This window comes from Schistocerca nitens, chromosome 9 (genome assembly GCF_023898315.1).
Source record: "Schistocerca nitens isolate TAMUIC-IGC-003100 chromosome 9, iqSchNite1.1, whole genome shotgun sequence".
NCBI lineage: Eukaryota > Metazoa > Arthropoda > Insecta > Orthoptera > Acrididae > Schistocerca > Schistocerca nitens.
The window spans coordinates 341,249,432-341,275,016 of NC_064622.1; the positions used below are offsets into that span (position 1 = coordinate 341,249,432).

Sequence of the window (25,585 nt, forward strand, 5' to 3'; positions counted from 1 at the left end):
TGTTGTGAGCAGCTTTTTTCAGCAATAAAAAGAGTAAAAAGTAAGGAACAATCATTTCTTCAGGACGCAACCATGAAGGCCATCCTCCGCATTAACGCTGCGAACACTTTGACGGCTATATTTCCGATCTTGTAATGAAAAGAAAATGTCAAGCTACAGGGGCCCAATAAATTTAGTATGCAAATTCTTGTAAAACAGTTGTTTCTTGTTTATTTCCTGAACATCGTATTTCCTGGTGTAGCACGTCACCACGTCTTAGCAGCTAAGAGTATGAGGTTGTCGATCTTGTAAGACGCAGCTGGCACATCAAAACGCTTGCCTTGCCCCCTGCCTCAGCCAGCCGTGCCACGTGCTGGCGTGCCAGCCCACTTCAATGGTCACAGTGAGCTATACTGCTCCCTGGAGCAGGGAGCGCTCCGCGGCTCACAACGGAGCCGACGAGCTGGAACAGCCTGGTCTACTGTATCAGCACTATAAACATCTTGCCACTCTTGTTCCTTGATAAGGTTTACAAAGGTCTCTACAGCAACTGGATCAGCTACAGAAATTGGATCAGCTTTCCTAAAAAGTTGATAACTATATTTAACATGTGTTGGCAGCACAAAAATATTTTAGAGTTAAAATTTGTGCATCATGATCTGAAATGTGGAGATAATCTCTAAAATTGTTGCACACTTTTGCTCTCAAAATGACCACACAGTCACTCTATCTCATAGGCACTGAAACAACTTAGAAAGAAGAAAAGTAGCTAAGCATGAAATTAAAACACAAATAAAATGACAAAGGAACAAAAAGAAAAGCACAAGGAAAAGTCACCGGCTTTGGACTTACAAAAAAACTTGTGCGAGCCAATCATCCCATGAACACATTAAAACCATATCCTCAAAAATCTTGGGAAAAATGTTGGACAATTCACAAAACTTTAAAAGTTAAAGTACAGTCATTTGTACATAACGTAAAATAGAGGGCAGATCCAGCAGCAAAGCCCCTGCGTTCCACTTGTTAGAAAATAAGAACACATTGCAATAAAATGTGATGTACAGTGATCTGTACACCACAAGCACCACACAGTGCAGGGTCCTTTCACCAAAGCAGGAAGCCAAGTGTCGTAGGGCTGTGCCCTATGTGAAGATGTTGTCCTGTCAACATGCTGGAAGGACATGTGCCATGATTTTGTTTTGTGCTTTACTAGACAAAGCTTATTGTCTATCACTTCCAGCCACTTGGCTTCCCATCAACACACGACTTTGTACCTCAACAGTGAGGTGATAGCATGCAGGGGAATGGCACACTGAAATAACTGAGGGTCACGACATGCCTCCTTGGCTGCTAGATCTGCCCTCTTATCCCCACAATACCCATGTACCCTGGCACCCAGCAGAAAGACACCTCCTTACCCAGTCTTTGTAGCTGGAGGAGGGCATGCTGCATATTCTGGACTACTTTATATGCTGGGTACAAACATCTTATAGAGTGAAGGTCACTCAGAGAATTGGAATGAACAGACAAGAAATTTAGCACTGGAAGTACGACTCGTCTGCTCTAGTGTCCACAAGATCGCATATAATTCTGTATCAAAAACAGTAAATTCTTGAGGCAGTCCGACCTTGGGGAAATCATCTGGGAAAACGATAGAGCAACCAACCCCTGTTTAGACTCATCCGTAGCGACGGCCACATAGTTGTGGTGCTCATGTAAAATGTCAGAAAATATTGCATTAAAAACAGAAGCAGGAGTGCATCTCTCCTGTACTGCACCAAATCTAAAATTATCCTGAGCCTCCACAGTAACCAGGGTGGCAGACAGTAAAACCCGGGATTTGCCGTCATACTTGTTCCATATCATGGGACTCCAGTGTACAATGCACAGGGATCCCAAACAGCATTGTGGCTCATGGATGGTTGGAGAAAAAGTGTTCCAGAGGTGGACGAGCAATAGTATGTTATGCAGGTGAAGTCGGAGCTGTGAGAAACTTAAATGCCTGATGCACCATGGGGAGCTGCCACAAGATGGTGAGTGGTGGTTCCCCAGCCTCAGCACAGAGACGGGATATGGGACTGGTCCTATAAGCACCCAGGGTCAGCCAAATCCCTTCATGGTGGAGAGCACCGATGATCTTCAGATGATAAAGCCTCAATGATCCATACACCGTGCATCCAGAGTGCAGCCGTGAATGCAAGAAAGCCGTATAAAACTGGAGAAGACATGCTCTGTCTGCTCCCTGAGATCTGTGGTTAAGGAGTTTTATGATGTTCAGTGCCTTGAGGGACTGTACAGGACTCCTTATTGTAGACGTGATGCTGCTTATGGCTGTGGCAAAGAGGGTAACACTTAAGACACTGCCCTGAGGGACACCATTGACCTGCTCAAAACACTTGGACAGTGTCTCATCAGCTCAGGTCCTAAAAAACTGCTGAACAGGAAAAACCATACAAAGATGGGGAGGTGGTCGTGAAAGCCCCACTAATGCAGTTGTGTAACAAGCTGTGTCTCCAAGTAGTATCGTAGGCCTTAGTGATATTGAAGAATATGCTATACAATGATGTTTATCTAGAAAAGGCTGCTGAATAGCTACCTCTATCAGGGACAGGTTGTTGACAGTGGACTGAAATTTCCAGAATCCACCCTGAGAGTGGCTAAGAAGTTGCCTGGTCTCCAACAACAAGACCAGATGATGGTTAACCTTTTGCTCCAGTATCTTTCCTCTACAGATTATTAAGGCAATACTCCTGCAGCTAATGGAACACATGTGGTCCTTTCCTGGTTTGAGCAGAGGTATCAGAATTGCCTCTCTCCATGAGTTGGGGAAGTTGCCTGTCAGCCATATAAGATTAAAACATTCAAGGAGGATTTCCTTTGACACCACTGGCAAATGTCTAAGCACGCACTGCCGGATTTGGCCGTGACCGGGTGCAGTGTCATGAGTCTCAGACAGTGCCAATTCCAGCTCCTATGTGAAGGTAGGGGACTTGAAGGCTTCAGGACCATGGGAACTGAAATGCAACTTTCCCCTCTTGACAGTCACATTGTAGCAACAAAATGCTGAATCCTGGCCTGCATTGGCAGTAACTTTTGCAAAAACACTCGGCAAGTGTCTAAGTGATGTCTCTGGGTGTTGTTGGGAGTCACCTCTGTTTCGCCACTGCTGCTATTGGTAAATGATTGTGTTTACTGTAAATCCTCTGGATAGCTTCCCAAACTTTAGTTAAACAAATGGAGAGGTTGATAGACTCCAGGAACACTTGCCATAAGTGTTCCTTGCTCTCCTTAATGATGTGTCGAGCCTTAGCTCTGAGTTTGTCTGCTGTTGGCTGACATTTAAACCATCAAAGAGCTGCACACCTGTGCCAGATTGCTAAATGGCACTCATCTGACCACCAAGGTACAGGTCACCTCATAAGACGGTCTGAAGGCTTTGGGATGGCTACATCAGTGGCATGATGGATCAATCGTGTGATTTAGTCCACCAATTCCTGGATGTTGTTGTGGCATTCAAGGACAGCCAACTGGTTGGCTGTACAGTACCCAGTTAGCGTTAATGATCATCCATCTCAGTAGCTTCTGTTCAACCAATCCTCCATCCAGTAGGTGGATCCACAGTGGGAAGTGGTCACTGGAAGAAGGTCAACAGTTGCTTTCCACTGTGCTGACTGGCTGGAGAGCAGAAAGAGAGGTCAATGGCTGAGGATGACCCAGTAGCAGTCAATAAATGAATGGGATTGCCCATGTTGAGGATGCACAGCTCCTGAGACTCAACACCTGGGGCAAGTATAGTTCCAGCCTCATAATATTGTGACCAATGACCTCGCTGTTTGGTCCCCTCCCCCAAATCAATCAACCAACCAACCCCATAATACATTATGGGCACTGAAATAGCCCAGTAGGAGAAATGGATAGAGGAGTTGTTCAATAAGGCTTGCGAGAGTCTCAGAGTCTACGGCACCCTGTGGAGGTAAATACATTAAGCAGATTGTGGTCCTCTGACCCAAATGAACTGCAGTGGCTACTGTTTGTAGGTCAGTATCGAAAGAGAGAGCAGGGGAGTGGTGTGTGATATTGACAAACACAGCAAAACCTCCCTTAGCTCTGTCCCAAGTCAGATAATCCTTTCGATGGAGGACACAGCTCAGCAGCACAGGGCATCAATAGCTTTGAAATATGTTTCTTGTAAACACAAGGACAGGGACCTGGAGTTTCAGTTCCTCCACATGAGTCCTGAACCCATTCATGTTCCACTATAGTATGGGAGCCATCTATCACAACTGTTGTACTTTCACCCTGTCTTTCTGCCAGGGTGGGGAGCCCGTAATGAGTGGAGTTTCAGCTTTGGAACAAGATAGCTGGCTTCATACTCCACTGGCTCTGAATCAGAAGCAGCAAAGCTATCAAGGTGAATGATATCGACAGTATTTGTGGTGCAAGCTTCCAATTTGCTTTTTTTAGAATGGGAGGACTTTGGAGGAGGTACCGCAGCAGCGGTGGAGGCAGTGCCATATTTTTTACCAGGCTCTGCCTTTGGAGGTACTGGAAGGTCCACAATGATGGCAACTGTTCCTTCGTCTGATGTTCTCAGGAGGGCTATGGTCTCTGAAACAACTTCAGCTTGATATGTGCACTGACAAACACAGGTACTAGTGCTGAGGCTCCATTTGCGTAGAAGCATTTGCAGTCAAAATGGGCTTTTTAAGGGCTGAAGCAAAAGATGTAGTGAATGTGGGAAGCTGCATGGCCTTATAGATCTTCTGGCCTCTCCATAAGGGATGTCCCAATCTCTTGTATCTTCCATTCTTCAAGGAAGACACAGCAATCACTACTCCAGACAAGCTGCTCCTCAGAGCAATTGGCACACTTTGGAAGGGAAGAGCAGCCAACACTGTCGAGGGTGGCCTTGCCACTTTTACCACAAGCAGTTTTAGCCTTACATCCTAAGGTGGCATGCCCAAAGATCTGGCATTTAAAACAGTACATGGGGTTGGGGACATACTGCTATATACTTAGTAGAAGGAAACCTGCCTTGATATGCTCTGGGAGGTAAGGATGAAAGATTCAGGTTTTATGAGGTCCCCATCCACCCTTTTCAATATATTTTGCACATCAACAATCCCTTCTTTAGCCCACTTATCCTTCAATTTATCCTTGGGAATGTTGAGAAGATCTCTACAGGCCAAAATACTTTTGCTATTGTTTAAGGTGTTGTGGAGCTCTGTTTCTATGGCATATTCCCCAAGGCACTTTGTTTTCCAGAGGTTGGTGACTTGTTGGGAACTAGCAGTTTCAACCAACAGCATTCAATTATGCAATCACTTGATGGATTTCAGAGTACTTGTGCCACCAGCAGTCTATACTTTCTGCCAGGAGGAGCAAATGGCTGGTCCCACCACCATTTTCATACATATAGCACATTATACTAGTAACCTATCCCTCCGTTAAGTTACGCTCACACGATTATGTCTGCATTTCATGACTAATATAGCTTGCATTTTATATACCTAATCACTCAATAATTGCATAAAAAGTGTAAACACGTTGTGGGACAAAGAAGAAGTCCAACTAAATGTATCATTTTGTAGCCAGAATGAGATTTTCATCCTGCAGCGGAGTGTGAGTTGATATGAAACTTCCTGGCAGATTAAAACTGTGTGCCGGACTGGGACTTGAACTCAGGACATTTGCCTTTCACAAGCAAGTGCTATATCATCTGAGCTACCCAAGCACGACTCACGCCACATCCTCACAGCTTTACTTCTGACCGTATCTCGTCTCCTACCTTCCAAACTTCACAGAAGTTCTCCTGCAAACCTTGCAGAAGTAGCACTCCTGGGAGAAAGGATGTTGCAAAGTGAAGTTTGGAACATAGGAGACAAGATACTGTCAGAAGGAAAGCTGTGAGGGCAGGGCGTGAGTTGTCTTGGGTAGCTCAGATGGTAGAGCACTTGCCCATGAAATGCAAAGGTCCCAAGTTCAAGTCTCAATCAGGCACACAGTTTTAATCTGTCAAGAAGTTTCACATCATTTTGTGTTTGTGACTTAGTATCTTACGCACCTATTGTTGTCACATCCCATATTATGTATATGTATATTATATATACAACTGTATCAGTCTGCTACTGACATTCCATTCCCTGGCCCAGCCCCTTAGTCAGTTTCAAATACTGCAAATACTTAATGTCCTTCTATGGCACATACAGTTACAGGCATTAACATATTATTTCAACTGCTACTCCCATTGCACAGGTGATTTCATCAGTTGGAATACATTAGCACATCCTCAAAAGGTCATACCTCTCCTTGGCACCAATTTAAAATATGCTGTCTCTTTTGGAAATATTCTCTAACAGAATACTGCATACTGCACATGTACTTACTTTATGAGCAGTTCGAGGAATTTTATGTGATGCAGTGCTGCTTGATGTATAGGATAGTACTCATCATAGCACTGATTAATTTCATCCGAGCGTTCTGACACAAGATACTTAACACAGTTCCAGGCACCACGCTCACAAGCAATGTGCAATAGTGGGCGACGCTGTTGCCATGGCAACCAGTGATCCTCACACTGTTGGGTCAGCAATTCCAGGATGTCTGCCTGAAAAATAATACCACAGTTACAGCAAGTGTATCAACAAGAGGCTAATTCAAGTGAATTCGGGACCTCTTACTATAGGCAATTTTCCACAAATAACTACTCTGTGAAGTATGTACTTATTCATACTTATTACAATCTACCATTCAGCTGCCTCTTACCTCTTTATTTACATATTACATGTGAGTGAGCATTACCTCTCTGTTATTTTTCACATAATAAAGTGAACATCCACAATCAATATTTCAGTTACTCATTCTGGATGGTATAAAAAAAATACAAAAGATAGACAAACTGGGAGAAATAAGATTAGGGTGCACATACTATTTATGTCAAAGTCATTAGTGAAAGCACTATCCCAGATTGGATAAGGATAAGTCATGAAATTGGCAGCAGCCTCTGGGTTGGGGCCATTTTGCAATATGACTGCAGAACTGTAGAAAATCTTAATCATGGCAGCCAAAAGAAGATTTCAAACCTGTATCACCCAATCATAAGTCTAGTATCTTAACCAGTGTGACACTAGTCGTCCTAGAAGTGTAGCTCAAAAATTAACATGCAGATAAAAACTAGATACTCACCAAGTGGTGGCAGAACACACACATAAAAGACAGTTGTAATTGGAAAGCTTTCGGAGCCAGTGGCTCCTTCTTCAGACAGGACGGCTGGAGGGGAAGGAAGAGAGGTGAGGTAAAGGACTGAAGAGGTCTAGGAAAAGGGGGAGATTTCAGGAAAGTCACCCAGAACTGGTGACTTTCCTGAAATCTCTACCTTTTCCTAGACCTCTCCAGTCCTTTACCTTCACCCTTCTTCCTTCCCCTTCAGCCCTTCTGCCTAAAGGAGCCACCACTGGCTCTGAAAGCTTGCCAATTACAACTGTCTTTTATGTGTGTGTTTTGCTGCCGATTGGTGAGTAGATTTTTTTATCTATCCAATTAAATAATTTTGTCAATAATTGATTGTTTTTGTTGTTATAGATAAAAACTATGGTACAAGAAAGATATATAGATTGAAACTAAATGAGAAAAAGTTTAATTGAAAGGGGAGAGAATGCACATACTTGAGATAAATGACAAACAATGCACACAACCACAATTAAAAACAATGCTAAACAGCAACGCCAGTTCAACTCTGGATGCGACACACAAGGAGTAACTATTTTCTAACTATCAAGCCACGAAAACATATTGGAGCTTACAGACTAACAAATGTGGAAAACAGATTGTAAATATCTCAGTTTCACAACTTTAAAATAAAGATATGGTGTGGGGAAAGGTGAATACAAAATGTTCAAATGAAGGAAAGAAAAAAAAAAAGTTCTCTAGTACCCAATATCAGGTGAGAAAATGCTGCATGCAAGGAACTGTAAACAGGAAGGAACTGACATCTCTTGCTATTTCCTACACATCTGATGAAGAAAATTGTTAAGTTACAAAATCTTGAGCTTCAATGTATTTCCTCCATTTGGGTGTCTGTCACATCTACTTCCTGCTCCTGCCTTAGCAAATGGCAAACAGAATACGGGCAAGAAAAACTACATAGCAAAGGTTGGCAAAATCACTGATTTCAAAGTTGCAGCGACACATGAACAGCTGCAATATAATAGGAGAACTCACTGAAGAAAGTTATGGGCATAAGATGGCAACAACAGTGTGAACTTTCCATGAAAAGCTTCGTGTGGGAGCACACACACACACACACACACACACACACACACACACACACACAGAGAGAGAGAGAGAGAGAGAGAGAGAGAGAGAGAGAGGGAGAGGGAGAGAGAGAGAGAGAGAGAGAGAGAGGGGGGGGGGGGGGGTAAAGAACATTTGGACAAAAACACTAATGCAGGCAAGGTGCATGCATATCAAAGGCTAGAACAAGTTTTGCAGTTCCTAAGAAAGAGCCAGACGTTAATTGCAATTAAAAATAACTTTTGTGATCTCTTATACACAAAAGACTGTGGAAAGAATATATGCAGCTGGTCAACAGTATGAGTTGTCAGCATGTGGCCCTGACTTTAATGTAATCTATCAATGGTGGCATTATGGCAGTAGTGGGTAGGTACATGGGTCAGATTATCCAGTGGGTATGATTGTGTTGGTAGGAACACTGGTGTTAAAAACTGGTTTTTGGACAAGGTCAGTGGGAAAATTTGCAAAAGAGGAGAGAATGGGAGAGGATTTTGGTACAAGTGTTGAGGGATTTAGTTTTGGGACATATATGTTTACCAGAGGCTCATAAGTTATGAGGAATGGTGACAGCTGTCGAATAGTATATGATGTTGCTTTTTGGTTGGTTAGATGTGGACCACAGTTTGGGAATGAGCTACAAAAAATAGAGGTCAGCATCCACGAAGATAGTTTTGAATTTGGAGTATGATTAGATGGACTGTAGATGGAGAAAGGACATGGGCTGATGAAGTGGAGGAATTGTTGTACATTAAGAGTGCAAATCACAAAAATATAATCAATGAATTATGGGAAGTATAGGAATATAACTTCAATATGGCCCATGAAAAAGCTGTCAAAGGATAAGGATCCTCCTTGTTCCCGTGTAGCAATCCACATGACATATTTGTATATCCTTGTCTCTCAAAGATGAAGAAATTGTAAGTAAGAATGAAGTTTTTTAGTGTGGCAATGAGTGAGTATTAAGGGATGTGGTTGGTATGGGGGACAGTGTTGAATGGAAAAAGATCATACATATCGGGATTTTGTCAGCTTTGAAAAAGCAAGTTTCAGGCAGGAAGGTGTTGGGAGTGGAGGATTTTGGGTAATACGTTACAAGTGCTGCCCTACCAGGATTGAAATGTATCTGGTTGGGCCTTTGAAGTCTACCACAGTGGAACAGCCAGGGTGATTGTCTTTGCATACTTTAGATGATATGTAGAAGACAGAACTGTGTGGATCAGAGGAGCTTTATAAGAGGCTGTTGCGAAACTTTGTGAGGTCCTGTAGTTGTAATAGTTTTTCACAGTCCAGTACGGAATGATGGAAGGAGGTTTTTTATACATTGGAGTGTCCAAGAATTGATCTACACTTTTGACATATAACCCCCATGGTAAAGTACTCCTGTAATGGAACCCTTATCTCAGGGAGGATGATCACAGAGTGATCTGTATTCAAATCACAGACAGCACAGGACTAAGTTAAAGTACAGTTTCAGGTCTCAAAAAAGATTTCACAAAGAATATGAAAGTTACACTTGAAATGAGGAATATCTAAAGTGCTGGTAGAGACTGGTTTTGAGTGATTGGAGCAGGATTACTTTGGGGCTGAGGTCAAAACTGTTTAAAGCAAAAGTTCAATGGTTACTCTGTCTGTGGGTTTCATCTCGAAGGTGAAATGGCATTTCTAACTGAAGCTCTGAGAGTGAGATTAGATTCATAGAAAATATGTATTCTGAATGTAATGCCCCACAACAGTTAACACTATTTGGAATGTAAGTTAGTAGGATGTACTTTCATAATGGAATTTTCTGTTATTTCAAAAGAAACTATGCACTGATACGATATTTTTAAAACAAAACAAACAGATGGATGACATTTATCTTACTCACTTGGTCACCATCTATAGCATAAAAAACTGCACTCTGCAGTTTGTCACTTGATCTATCAGCAACACTTTCATTGGGCACTCGGCATTTTCCACGTTCTTCACAGTTTTGATTGTGAGGTCCTGGCCAACACATACGTGCCTCCACGTCAATTCGAGCACCATGCTTGAGAAGAATTTCAACACATTCCTCGTACCTATAAATATAGATTTTCTTGAATAAAAATGTATTCACAGAATAAAAAATTCTATAAATAGATGCCTTACTTTTGTACATATTATAGGTTCACATTAATTAGGAGTTTCCAGCCTTTTAAGATCTGTAGCTTTCCATGATACAATTAATGAACACAGGGGGGGAGGGGAGGGGGTGCGGAGGGGGGAGGGGGGGGGGTGTAATAAATTTGTAAGACAAACTAACATGTATACAATACTGTTTAAATGAAAATTATATACCAAGCAGAATGTGCACATAATTAATGAACATTGCTCATTATAGACGTAAAAAAAGAAATATTCTCAATGGCCCATTACATATGATCAAAAATGCATGGATACGGCAGCCAAAAGTGGCTCTAACCCAAGACTTTTAACGTCTTTGAGTGCTTTTGGTAACTTCAGGGTCAAATCCTTCACAATTCACATTGCACCTGATTCTAAGAATAGCTCTGTCAATGCACAGCAGATATAAGATATTGGAGACACTACTGCAGACTTTCTCAAAAACTTTTTTGTGAAAGTTACTCAGGTCCAAATTTATAACATAAGAATCAGGAAGATCCAAAGAAACAACAGTTTGCTTCTCTGTACAAATATACTGCAGATGTAAAAGTGCTGTTCAGTACTATTTAAAACCTGTTGTAACAATGAAATCATTGTTAAAGCATAATAATTTCTCTACAAAGGCTTTGTTCATAATAATACAGCCAGATAACTAAAAATTAAAAAGAATATGAAAATGATTTTTTTTGTTTAGGAAAAGGAAAGTTGCTACTCATCATATAGTGGAGATGCTGAGTCGCAGATGGTGGTTGTGGTCTTCAGTCCTGAGACTGGTTTGATGCAGCTCTCCATGCTACTCTATCCTGTGCAAGCTTCTTCATCTCCCAGTACCTACTGCAACCTACATCCTTCTGAATCTGCTGAGTGTATTGATCTCTTGGTTTCCCTCTACGATTTTTACCCTCCACACTGCCCTCCAATGCTAAATTTGTGATCCCTTGATGCCTCAGAACATGTCCTATCAACCGATCCCTTCTTCTAGTCAAGTTGTGCCACAAACTTCTCTTCTCCCCAATCCTATTCAATACCTCCTCATTAGTTACGTGATCTACCCACCTTATCTTCAGCATTCTTCTGTAGCACCACATTTCGAAAGCTTCTATTCTCTTCTTGTCCAAACTATTTATCGTCCATGTTTCACTTCCATACATGGCTACACTCCATACAAATACTTTCAGAAACGACTTCCTGACACTTAAATCTACACTCGATGTTAACAAATTTCTCTTCTTCAGAAACGATTTCCTTGCCATTGCCAGTCTACACTTTATATCCTCTCTACTTCGACCATCATCAGTTATTTTACTCCCTAAATAGCAAAACTCCTTTACTACTTTAAGTGTCTCACTTCCTAATCTAATCCCCTCAGCGTCACCCGATTTAATTAGACTACATTCCATTATCCTCGTTTTGCTTTTGTTGATGTTCATCTTATATCCTCCTTTCAAGACACTGTCCATTCCGTTCAACTGCTCTTCCAAGTCCTTTGCTGTCTCTGACAGAATTACAATGTCATCGGCGAACCTCAAAGTTTTTACTTCTTCTCCATGAATTTTAATACCTACTCCGAATTTTTCTTTTGTTTCCTTTACTGCTTGCTCAATATACAGATTGAATAACATCGGGGAGAGGCTACAACCCTATCTCACTCCTTTCCCAACCACTGCTTCCCTTTCATGTCCCTCGACTCTTATAACTGCCATCTGGTTTCTGTACAAATTGTAAATAGCCTTTCGCTCCCTGTATTTTACCCCTGCCACCTTCAGAATTTGAAAGAGAGTATTCCAGTTAACGTTGTCAAAAACTTTCTCTAAGTCTACAAATGCTAGAAACGTAGGTTTGCCTTTTCTTAATCTTTCTTCTAAGATAAGTCGTAAGGTTAGTATTGCCTCACGTGTTCCAACATTTCTACGGAATCCAAACTGATCTTCCCCGAGGTCCACTTCTACCAGTTTGTCCATTCGTCTGTAAAGAATTCGCGTTAGTATTTTGCAGCTGTGACTTATTAAACTGATAGTTCAGTAAGTTTCACATCTGTCAACACCTGCTTTCTTTGGTATTGGAATTATTATATTCTTCTTGAAGTCTGTGGGTATTTCGCCTGTCTCATACATCTTGCTCACCAGATGGTAGAGTTTTGTCATGACTGGCTCTCCCAAGGCCATCAGTAGTTGTAATGGAATGTTGTCTACTCCCGGGGCCTTGTTTCGACTCAGGTCTTTCAGTGCTCTGTCAAACTCTTCCCGCAGTATCGTATCTCCCATTTCATCTTCATCTACATCCTCTTCCATTTCCATAATATTGTCCTCAAGTATATCGCCCTTGTATAAACCCTCTATATACTCCTTCCACCTTTCTGCCTTCCCTTCTTTGCTTAGAACTGGGTTGCCATCTGAGCTCTTGATATTCATACAAGTGGTTCTCTTGTCTCCAAAGGTCTCTTTAATTTTCCTGTAGGCAGTATCTATCTTACCCCTAGTGAGACAAGCCTCTACATCCTTACATTTGTCCTCTAGCCATCCCTGCTTAGCCATTTTGCACTTCCTGTCGATCTCATTTTTGAGACGTTTGTATTCCCTTTTGCCTGCTTCATTTACTGCATTTTTATATTTTCTCCTTTCATCAATTAAATTCAATATTTCTTCTGTTACCCAAGGATTTCTATTAGCCCTCGTCTTTTTACCTACTTGATCATCTGCTGCCTTCACTACTTCATCCCTCAGAGCTACCCATTCTTCTTCTACTGTATTTCTTTCCCCCATTCCTGTCAATTGTTCCCTTATGCTCTCCCTGAAACTCTCTACAACCTCTGGTTCTTTCAGTTTATCCAGGTCCCATCTCCTTAAATTCCCACCTTTTTGCAGTTTCTTCAGTTTCAATCTGCAGTTCATAACCAATAGATTGTGGTCAGAATCCACATCTGCCCCTGGAAATGTCTTACAATTTAAAACCTGGTTCCTAAATCTCTGTCTTACCATTATATAATCTATCTGATACCTATTAGTATCTCCAGGATTCTTCCAGGTATACAACCTTCTTTTATGATTCTTGAACCAAGTGTTAGCTATGATTAAGTTATGCTCTGTGCAAAGTTCTACAAGGTGGCTTCCTCTTTCATTTCTTCCCCCCAATCCATATTCACCTACTATGTTTCCTTCTCTCCCTTTTCCTACTCTCGAATTCCAGTCACCCATGACTATTAAATTTTCGTCTCCCTTCACTACCTGAATAATTTCTTTTATCTCGTCATACATTTCATCAATTTCTTCATCATCTGCAGAGCTAGGCAGATAGGCGTAACAAAAAGACTGTCACAGACAAGCTTTCGGCCAGCAAGGTCTTAGTCAAAAATAGATGACAGACACAGACACGCAATCACACAGGCGCAACTCACACGTACATGACTGCAGTCTCTGGCAACTGAAGCCACACTGCCAGCGGCAGCACGAGTGCATGATGGGAGTGGCGACTGGGTGGGGATAAGGAGGCGGCTCGCGCATGAGGGGAGGGATAGTAAAGTAGGGCTAGGTGACAGTGAAGTGCTGCAAGGGAGTGCACAGGGATGAGGTGTAAAGAGGGTAGAGCAGCTATGTGCAGCCGGGAGTTTAGGGAAGTGGTAGGGAGGAGGAGGGTATCTGTCCTCCCCTGACTACACATAGCTGCCTTACCCTCTCTCCGTGTCGTCTCTGCATGCTCCACAGCATCACTTCACTGCTCCCCACCTCTACCCTATTATCCCTCCCCCTCCCACCCACAGCCTCCACCTTACCCCCACTCAGTCGCCACTCTCATCATGCGTTGGTGCTGCTGCTCGCAGTTTGGCTTCATTGCTTCAGTTGCCATGTGTTGTGTTGTGTGTGTGTGTGTGTGTGTGTGTGTGTGTGTGTAAGTGTGTGTGTGTGTTGTCTATTTCTGATGAAGGCCTTGCTGGCCAAAAGCTTATTTGTGACAGTCTTTTTGTTGTGCCTATCTACAACTCAGCATCTCCGCTATATGGTGAGTAGCAACTTCTTTTTCATAATATTGTACATTTTGTCCTGGAGTTTTCATTATTTGTTTCTTTTATTTGCATTATAAAGAAACAGTTCAGCAACTGCAATTATCTTAGACTGATTTGTAGAGAAATAGTATAACCCAGTGCGCCATCATTTCATGATATATTGATTTGTTACATGACTTGATGTAACAGATGTTTCTGTACAACCAGATAGGCTATGGGCTTAATTTTCTCACAATATTTTGATAACAAACCAACTTGGCTTCAGCTATTATGAATAACAACATTCTACAACTATGTACTCTCTGGACCTCAGTCAACCAGTTCTGCAATAATGGTTATGTGGCAATGTTTGTAATTCTACAGAAAACTACTGCTGGCACCACTGCTAGAGATCTAACAATGCTATGTTATTTTGCTTGTGTGGACTGGTGTGTTCATCCCTTCCAGGTGCTCAGTCAAAGTTTCAGCTTCATACAGCCATCTTATAATTTTTGAGGGCACCATCAGTGAAGTTGTGTTATGAAAATGGGCAGAAGAATTTAGAGCAATGTTATGTAATCAAGTTTTGTGTTAAACTTGGGGAATCCACAAGTGTGACATTAAAAAAGTTGAAACAGGCCTATGGGGAATGAGTTTTTTGCTGTCCCAAGTCATTTCTGGAAGGCTGAGAACACACAAGATAACCTCACTCAAGGAGACCTTCAACGTCAAAAGCCACCTCAAACATTGAACTTGCACATGCTCTTGTGAGATCAGAATGACACTTAACAATAAGGATGACAAGTTAAACTTAACCTTTCACTGTACATCAAATTCTGACCATAAAAGATTTGTGCCAAAAAAACTCACAACTGAGTAGAAGGACAAACGAAGAAATGTGTGCATCGATCATCTTGAAAGAGTTGCCACTGACAATGAGTGGTTCAGTTCTGTGATCACAAGTCATAAATTCTGCATTTTTGAGTATGATCCTGAGACAAAATGGTAAAGTGAGGAGTGGCACACCGAGACGTATCCTCAACCAAAAAAAATTTGAATGAGCAAACCCATTCTGATTTGCTTTGTTCCTCCAGGACAAACTGTCAACCAAGTGTTTTACAAAGATCTCCTTGAAAGGCTCAGGAAAAGGGTGAAATGAGTGAGACTAGACGTGACAGATAACTGGATGCTGCATCATGACAATGCACTATGTCACATGGTCACATGGTCACTTCCATCATGGAATTTTTGACCTCAAAAGGCATTTCTGTTGTTCTGCAGCTCCCCTATTCAGCTGATCTTAGTCATTATGTCTTTTTTTCTTTTCCCAGAATTGAAAAATGTCTTAAAAAGATATCATTTTGGAAACCTGGAGAACATTCAAAATAATGTGGCTGGCATGTTAAAAACCCTACTAATTGAAGCCTTTCAGTGTTGTTACCAAGTCTAGGAACAATGACTCCACCAGTGTATAGCTGGTGAAGGAACTACTTTGAAGGGGACAATATTGTTGTCTGAAAAATAAAAAACTCTGGTAAATCCATCATTCTTTCTATGTTCCAGTCATGAACTCAACAGGAAGGAGCCCTACTAAGTGGTACAATGGGAAGTACTCTCTGACACACAGTTCATGATGGTTTCCAGAGTATGTGTGCAGATGTAAAATCATCCTCACTTTGTTAATGACAGTGTTTTATTTGCCTCCAATATAAATAAATGTCAATAATAAGTGAATAACTTAGTAGAGAAATGTTGAAAGAAGGCCTGAAATTTAATTACAAAATAATTTACAATGGATTCACTAAAAACAACTCAATACACAGTAACAGCGAAGTATCAGAACTAACTGATCATTTCTTGTGTTAAGAGCACTTCAAGTAGATGAATGAATGGACAGCAAGAGAAATAAAAACAACAGTAAAATAGCCTGGAGCACTTTTATAAACTGAACAGGGTTTTAAAACTATGCTTTTGATATGTCTGTAAAAGAAAGTCTAATTCAGTGTGTATTATCGTTTCTGGCTGATGGCAGAGGCATATGGACTTTGAACGAGAAAACTATCTAACAATTGAGGGCTGCTCACAGAGCAATTGAGATATGTATGTTGAGAATTACTAGGAATGATAAAAAAAAAAAAAAACAGAAATAGATTTGAGGGAAATATTAGGGCTGTAAAGAAAATGAAATAGAATTGGACAGGACATCTAGTCCAGTGAATGGATGACTGATAAACTGAGGAAGTCATTTGCTGGATTCCAAGATATAAGAATGGACTAGGACCACAACCAAATGCAAGTTCAGTAAATGACAAAAGAAGAATTGGATGAGCAACATGGCCAAATATAGCATTGCATGGAAAAGTCTAGCGGAGGCCTTTACCCAGCAGCAGAAGTCAAATGGCTAACAATGATGACAAATTACAAAAAAGTATATTCTCAGAAGAATTAATTATTTGATTAACTGTATAATTGGCAATTACATTCTACTCATGAGGAGTCCCCCACCCACAAAAAAGAAAATGAAATTATAATTTTACACAGCAAAATTAGAAAAGAAATCCAGTTATCTGCAGATGTTTTATGCTTAAAAGAAACATGTTCTTGTTGCAAAACAACAGTCCTATATCATTATCCCACACAACTCAAAGGTAACAATTTTTCTGCTACTCTCTATAATCTACTTACAGTCACATCACTCAACTTCTTTAATTAGACCCCTACACTATAACTTTGCATACTTTTGTAACAGGCACAAAATCAATGGGATTTGATCAACTGTCCAATTCCCAAGAAGCATGTGCAACACTGGTAGCCAATTTCATCTATGGTCACAAGTTGAAACAAAGTGCAGAAGTTAACAGTTGTAGATTGGCCTCTAATGTCATGCTCCATATGGTATTCTCTATTTACTTACTGTCAGCCAAGGAGCACTTCCATGCAAGGAGTTTACACAGTTTCAAAGTGGGTTTGACCATGAATTAATATTTTGAATAGTTGCCTTTGTTTTTTGAGAATTCTTCTCGTTCCATGGACATGATTGGTTCAAGAAATCAATACACACACAAATTTTTCTGAACACAGCATATGCTCCAAGCAGTAGGTAGAAATTTCTACTGAAGAAAACAGATCATCTGTACACAGAAATGATAAAAGGTTCCCACTCCACCTACCAGTACATCAAACATTTTAGTGACTGGATAGGCAGTCATCTTTATGATATTTCTTTAGAGTCTTCATGTCATCAAGACATGCAATTTATGGAAACACATTATCTAACCAAGGGACAGCTCAATGTTGTCATATTTAATTCTGGCAGCTCAAAACTGGTATTCACTATTATATCTGATGAGAAAACATTGCTGCAAGAATTTGATGCATAGGGAAGTATGGATCTCTCCAGTGATTCCCAGCCAATAAAAGGGAAGTAAAGGAAACAAGGTTAGGGTTTGATACACATTTTAAAATTGCTAGTAACCACTGAATTAATGACAGAGATTAGGGTTTAACATCCTGTCAATGACGTGGCCATCAGACACATAACAAGACCAAGGAACATTTTCAAAAGAAAGGTGTACATTTTATTTAGTTCAACAGGACACATTAACACAGTAGCACTTGAAGAGAATGAATCACTAAACACAAATTGGTATGTTGGAGTAGGCTTTCCTGAGCTATTCAGATGAATCATGGAGAACGGAGCCAAATGCAGACCAGCATATGTTTTATACACCAAATCTGTTCTCAAGAGGAGTCTCTTTCTCCTCACAATCAAACAAAGTAAACCATACATAGGTTTGAGAAATCCTTAGAAGTGGTTGTATGTAGCTGCTAAACACTTGTGAAGGAAGCCTATAGCCACAACTAAATGAGTTGGGAGGATGTACCAGTATTACAAGAAGAAGAAGAGTACACTGGAAAGATGATAAGGTCAAAGGTTAGAAAAGCAGGGATTTTAGTTACTTTCTAAAAGTACGGAGGAAGAGGGGGGGGAGTAGGGGTAGACATAAAGACCAATATATTTAGAAATACCTGTACACTGCTGAAAAATAAACAATTAGTACACCCATTTAGAGGTTCCCAATTCACTCATGATTTACTGCTGCAACCATGTTTATGGAGTACACGAAATGATTACATTTGGAGATCAATAGCACAAGCATACAAGGATACAAATTTCAGAAAATCTCAGCAGTCGGCATCAAATATTAGTGATGAGGACGAAGATGTGGAGAACAAATGGAAAAAATTCAAATCGTTCAATATTCCCTAGACAAGTATGTTCCATGTAAGGTTTTAAGGGATGGGAAAGATCCACTATGGTTTAATAGCCATGTTAGAGGGGTTGGGTTGGGTTGTTTGGGGAAGGAGACCAGACAGTATGGTCATCAGTCTCATCAGATTAGGGAAGGACGGGGAAGGAAGTCGGCCGTGCCCTTTGAAAGGAACCATCCCGGCATTTGCCTGGAGTGATTTAGGGAAAACACGGAAAACCTAAATCAGGATGGCCGGATGCGGGATTGAACAGTCATCCTCCCGAATGCGAGTCCAGTGTCTAACCACTGCGCCACCTCGCTCGGTAGCCATGTTAGAAAAGTGCTATGTAAACAAAGAGCACATCATCTCAGATTCAAGAGAAGTAAAAACCTAGCCAACAAACAAAAGTTGAATGAAGTGAAAATGAGCATAAGGAGAGCAATGAGAGAAGAGTTCAATGATTTTGAGAATAAGACATTGTCAACTGACCTGACTAAAAACCCTAAGAGATGTTGGTCATATGTAAAATCAGTAAGTGGGTCAAAATCATCTATTCATTCTCCCAGTGATCACACTGGCACCAAAACAGAAGATAACAGGGAGAAGGCCGAAATACTGAATTCGGTCTTCTAAACTTGTTTCACCGTGGAAGGTAGTAACACTGACCCTCCTTTCAATCATCGTACAAACATCAAAATGGCAGACATTGAGATAACTGATCGCGGAACTGAAAAGCAGCTACAGTTGCTTAGTAGTGGAAAGGCTTTAGGACCAGATGAGATACCTATAAGATTCTATAAAGATTATGGGAAAGACCTTCTCCCCTTCAAGCAGTAATTTATCGTAGATCACTTGAGTAATGAAAGGTACCTAGTGATTGGAAAAAAGCGCAGGTCATTCCCATTTTTAAGTAATGCCATAAGACGGATCCACACAATTATAGACCTATATCACTGACGTCAATCTGTTGTAGAATTATGGAACATGCTTTATGCTCAGGAATTATGACGTTTTTGGAAAATAAATATCTCCTCTACAAAAATCAACATGGATTCCGCAAACACAGATCCTGCGAAACTCAGCTCACTCTGTTCCTCAATGAGATCCACAGCGCTGTGGATAATGGCACTCAGGTTGATGCCATGCTCTTTGATTTCAATAAGGCATTTGACACCACCCCGCATTGCTATTTAATGAAAAAAATACGAGCTTACAGAGTATTGGATTCAAGACTTTCTTCCAGTTAGAACTCAACATGTCGCTCTTAACAGAACTAAATCAACAGATGTAAAGGTAATATTCGTAGTACCACAGAGAAGTGTGATAGGACCGTTGCTGTTCACAAAATATATATATATATATATATATATGATCTAGTAGAAAGCATTGGATGCTCTTTAAGGCTATTCACAGTTGTTTATACCAAAGTAGCAATGCCAGAAGATAGTAAGAATTTGCAGAATGAGCTGCAGAGAATTGATGAATGGTGCAGACTCTGGCAGTTGACCCTGAACATAAATAAATGTAACATATTTTGCATACATAGGAAAAGAAATCCACTACTGTACAGTTACACTATTGATGACAAACAACTGGAGACAGCATCTGCCATAAAATATTTAGATGTAACTATCCAGAGCGGCCTTAAGTGGAATGACCATATAAAACAACATAGTGAGAGAAGCAGACACCATACTCAGATTCATCGGAAGAATCTTGAAATGTAACTCATCCATGAAAGTAGTGGCTTATGAGGCACCTGTTTGCCCGATTCTTGAGTATTGTTCATCTATATGGGATCTTTATCAGGTAGGACTGATAGAGGAGATAGAGAAGATCCAACAAAGAGTGGCGCATTTCATCACAGGATCATTCAGCTGGAGAGAGAGTGTTAGAGGGATGCTAAACAAACTCCACTGACACACATTACAAGAGAGGCATTGTGCATCACGGAGAGATTTACTACTGAAATTTAGGGACAGCACTTGTCAGGAGGAGTCTGACAACATATTACTTCCCCCCACATACATTTAGCATATTGACCACGAGGAGAAAATTCAAGAAATTAGAGCCAATACAGAGGCTTACTGACAATCATTCTTACCACACACTATTCGCGAGTGGAAGAGGGTTGGAGGCATCAAAAGTACCCTCCGCCACACACCATTAGGTGGCTTGCGGAGTATGATGTAGATGTAAATGTGAAGCACCACATTTTAGTCTGAACAATGTTTGAGATAGAAGAGAATTTCTTTACCTGCATTAAAATGGTAATAATTAAAACCAATTCACTCCTAGTCAAATTAGGGAAAAACCATAAAGATAGAAAACCATAAAACAAAAGTTGCATAGAGAATACTTGCTCTAAACCATGCATCAGCCTGCCAGTTATTCAAGTTAATATATCTGTTTATATGCTGATTAGTTACAGGAATACGTAAGTGAGGGAGTTTAGCTTACCATCCCATCAATTATGAGGCCACACGAGATGAAGCATAAGTTTGGGCCAGGACAAGAACGGGGAAGTAAATCAGTTTTGCACTTTACAAAGGAACCATCCTGTAATTTGCTTTGACTGATACAGAGAAAACATTGAAAAGCTAAACAACAATGGATGAATGGGTGTTGAACTCAGCACCTCCATAAAATGAGTCCAACGTCTTAACCATTGTGCCAATCCATCTGGTAGAAATACACACTCAATTTCAATATTGTCTTTACTTCCCACAATCATCCTATCAACCAGGTTCACAAGCATGTCAGCTGAATTTGACACCTAAAATTAGGCTCACCCAACCACAATACTGTCCACACCAATCACTAGCGCAGCTTTTCATCCTCCTTCCAATATATCCATCGTTTTTGTGAAACCCGACACCTTACATCTATTCTCAACATATTTTGTTGACCTACAAATTATATTCTTGTGACCATTCCTCTATGAAACTTGTCCTGTCCATTCTCATGCTTACTTTAGGAAAAGAGACTTTGAAAACTGTTGTGCTTAAGGAACTTCTCATTCTTGAATTTCTGTTCCAATTAGCTAAATTAATCGCCTAGACACTGCCATTTACCATTTAATAATTACAGAAATTTAATTTTAGTGCATTTACAGCTACAGCAGTATTACTATATCAGTGTCTAGGAGATAATACATAAGCAATTACTAATTTTGTTTAATTTTAATATTCACAAAACTATTAGTTGAATATAATCTACATGTGGTTCCAAGCAGAGGGCCAAGCTGCCTTTTCAGCAGTTGTAGTGGCAGTGGTCTGAATCACTGACTGATCTGGCCTCATAACATCAGCCAACATGACCTTTCTCTGCTAACAGCTGAAAGCAGGGAGAAACTACAGCTGATACTTTTTCCAAGGCCATGCAGCTCTACTGTATGGTTAAGTGATGATGGCATCCTCTTGGGTAAAATATTCCAGAGACAAAATAGTCCACAGTCGGATCTCTGGGTGGGGACTCCTCAGAAGGATGTCATTACCAGGAAAAACAAAACTAGCTTTCTACAGACTGGAGTGTAGAATGTTAGATTCCTTAAGCGGGTAGATAGGCGAGAATAAGTGAAAAGTGAAATTGCTAGGTTTAAGTTAGATATACTGGGGATTAGTAAAGTTCAGTGGCAAGATGAACATAACTTCTCATAAGGTGAGTACAGGGTTATAAATACCAAATACAGGTGTGAGAACTATAATCCACAACTGAATACAGATGGTGTAAATATTATACACTTTATTACTTTAATCAAACACAAACATCGAAGGACCAAAAAAAAAAAAAAAAAAAAAAAAAAAACTAGAGATATCTCACAGAAACACAGAGTAACAAATAAACAAAGATGCTGTTAGATCATTCATTACACAGGCACAAAGACAGTCCACACTTACAGTTTCTTGTTAGGCTGCCTGTCCTGTCTTATATGAAATATATAATGCACACTAACTCAAGACATTTTTCCAGAGATACTGAAATATGCCTTTATTAAACCCATCTTGTTTGCTTCTCTTTCTCTCAAAATACTGTCCTAGTCTTGTTGATAGATTTATTCAATTTAGCAACCATCATTGCTATGATGACCTCTTGATCACCAATCCCTATCTCTATACTGACACTGTCGATAAGGTAAGGACTGGTTTTAGCTACAAGGTCTAAAATATTTTAGGCTGCCTAAAATATTTAGGCTGCCTGCGTCACTGAACAGCCCTCCTTCCTGGAGAGCAGAGCTCCTGGAATGAAAGGAAACTTGTACTGGATTATTCTGCCCAGTCTCGTGCAGACCGGCACTGGTATCGGTGATTGGGACTACTCATTGAGAGGAGAAGTGCCTGTCAACGTGAGAGTATTTGTGGCAGCTCACTCTATTAATGACATCAGGGTGATGGTTGGAGGCAGTAGCGTGGAAAGCTACTCAACAGGGGAAGATCTAGACGCTATCAAACTAGCTGCTCATGATGGTTTTCAGAAAATGTGTTCATAACTAATTCATAAGACTGTCTGTATGTATAATTCGCATTGAATCCAAAGACATCCCAGACTGTACTTGGTTGGTTAATGTCGTCTCCAACTGTTATTGCATGATCTCGATATTTTCGTACCACTAAATGTGTACTTTCTTTGAACAATTCTGAAACTATCACAGCAAAATTGAGTGACTGGTAATAACATCCAATAATAATCTTGGGTTCACAGAGGCTTGTTACTCACATCCAGATAACTTTAGGTTAGACTCTTATCTCAACCTCAATGGACACAATATTCCTGTCAACTGCAATGAACACTCTCTCTCCTATGGCATCTAATCTGTCCTATTGATACATGTTCAATGCCTCACTAAGTATTTGAGAGCTTTCAACTTTGGAGGGCAATAAATTAAAGAATTTAGTTAAAAATACCTTGACAATACCCTGCTAAAATTTTAAGTGTCTTTACTTCTCACATGGTCTGATTTCGCTCTCCACATATAAATTGGCAAGTTTTCGTCAGAGGACTTCAAACTACTGCCTAGACAAAAGAATCACATGTGCACTCAACAAGTACTCTGTTACCCAAGTAGCTGCTTCTTTTGTTTAGTGCACTCTCTGACCTACCAAGAGGAGTCCTACAGTTCCCCACTCCATACTGCAAGCCAGAGATCTGCTGCCAGGACCATCACAGAGCTGAACGATCCTTAGGTTGAGATCATCCACTCTTAGTCCAGACTAAAGAATTCTGATCAATTCTGGGTATGAAGCTGCAAAATATGAGCACAGTTCACACCCCATGAGTGAGGCCAGCAGTTTTCACCACTTCTGCCAGTTTCCCATACAAACTGAGGATGGCCTCAGAACTCAAGTGACAGACATGTTCGTGCTGACATGAGCAGTTTTCACGGTTACAAGATGGCAGCAAGTGGTAGTGAAATGTTTCGTGGAAAAATGCTTCTTTAGATGATGAAAAGTGTAGAAAGTGCAAAAAAATATAAAAAACCGAAATCACATGGGGGGAATGCAACAATTTGTTTCATTTTCGATCTGCCAAAATTGACTTATCAGTGAAAGAATTCGTGACAAGCTGGTACTGTATTCAATGCTGCCTTAAAAACTCAAGTAAAATTAAAAACACAAAAAATTGTGACTGTAAGTGCACATTGTCAGCATTAGTTGAAGATTTAGAAAGTGAAATTTATGTCTAAAGAGCGAGGTTACATCACTAAATAAAAAATTAACGAACTTGATCGACAGTACCTGTTGAACGACAGTAGGCCTAAATCAAAAACCAAGGAATGCTTCCTGACCATTATAACTCAAAATAGGTATCAGATTCTTGATGAAATACTGGTAGTGGAAGTTGCAGTATTGAAATCCATGCAAATTAAAAACAACGGTTCAAACTGTAAAAAAACTGACAGAGATAATTAAAAAAAAAAAAAAAACACTAAGTACCAAACTTGTGTACTAACATAGTGAGTAAACATAAACAAACTGTTCAGCGTAAGACAGTGAAATCCATGAAAGGAACTACAGGGAAATCCATGAAAATGTGTGCTAGAAACTGTCTCAAAATGGCAGTAAAAGAAGCAAGAAGAACCAGAAGTTCAAGAAGAACTGGATTCTTATACATGGAGACAGTCATGGACATGAAATAGCTCAAAATTCTTTCTCAGCAAATGATTGCATTATCATGAGTGGTACAAATGATGTGTCTAAAAATCAAGCACATGATGCTATCAGGCACATGAAAGTAATACTCAGTAAGTTGACTGGTGCTACAGTAATTGTTGTTAACATTCCACAGAGACATGATCTAATGGAACAATCTATTGCAAACTTGGAAGTGCATAAAACAAATGATTGGCTTAAAGCAATACATAATAAATTTCACAATGTGTCTTTGGTAAATGTCAGTAATCTAGAAAGAGACCTGCACACAACTCATGGCATGCCTATGAATAAGAGAGGTAAAAAGATTGCGAGTAAATTAATCATCAATGAAATTTGATGGAACATCAGACAGAGCACTGTAACTGAGTGCATTGCCATGGAATGGCACAACCCACCCAAACAGGACCTGCCACATGAACCACCACTGCTGAGAAGCCAGGGAAACCTGTAAATCCTGCTGGACAGCCTGGTAGCTCTAAATCTCCCTGTACGGTCCAGCAGGAGAAACTCAGTCCTAATATCATACAGTGGAACTTTCGTAGTCCTAAATCAATCACTCTGGTAGGGTTACACATCCAATCAGTGTTCAACAATCAAAACTCACATTCAAATTAATTCAGCAGAATTTTCGAAGTATTAGCAATAAGCACAATGTGTTGGATATCATTGCAGCAACTGATAAACCTGATGTTTTAGTTATAAGTGAACATTGGTACATAGATGAGCTAATTAGTTTATGTAAGCCACTCTTCACGATCTTTTGCTCTGCTTTCAGTAGAAAAGA

The 25,585-nt window shown here is 40.3% G+C and overlaps 1 protein-coding gene across 1 annotated transcript in view; it reads right to left on the minus strand.

The window, feature by feature from the left end:
• The window catches only part of LOC126203782 (ankyrin-1), a 185,460-nt gene that overhangs the window by 93,953 nt on the left and 65,922 nt on the right, over positions 1 to 25,585 (minus strand). Inside the window, exons 4-5 of the mRNA XM_049938152.1 lie at positions 10,139 to 10,331; positions 6,366 to 6,586 (exon numbers count right to left, since the gene is read on the minus strand). Of these exons, the coding sequence (XP_049794109.1) occupies positions 6,366 to 6,586; positions 10,139 to 10,331 (414 nt within the window). The remainder of the gene's footprint in view (positions 1 to 6,365; positions 6,587 to 10,138; positions 10,332 to 25,585) is intronic.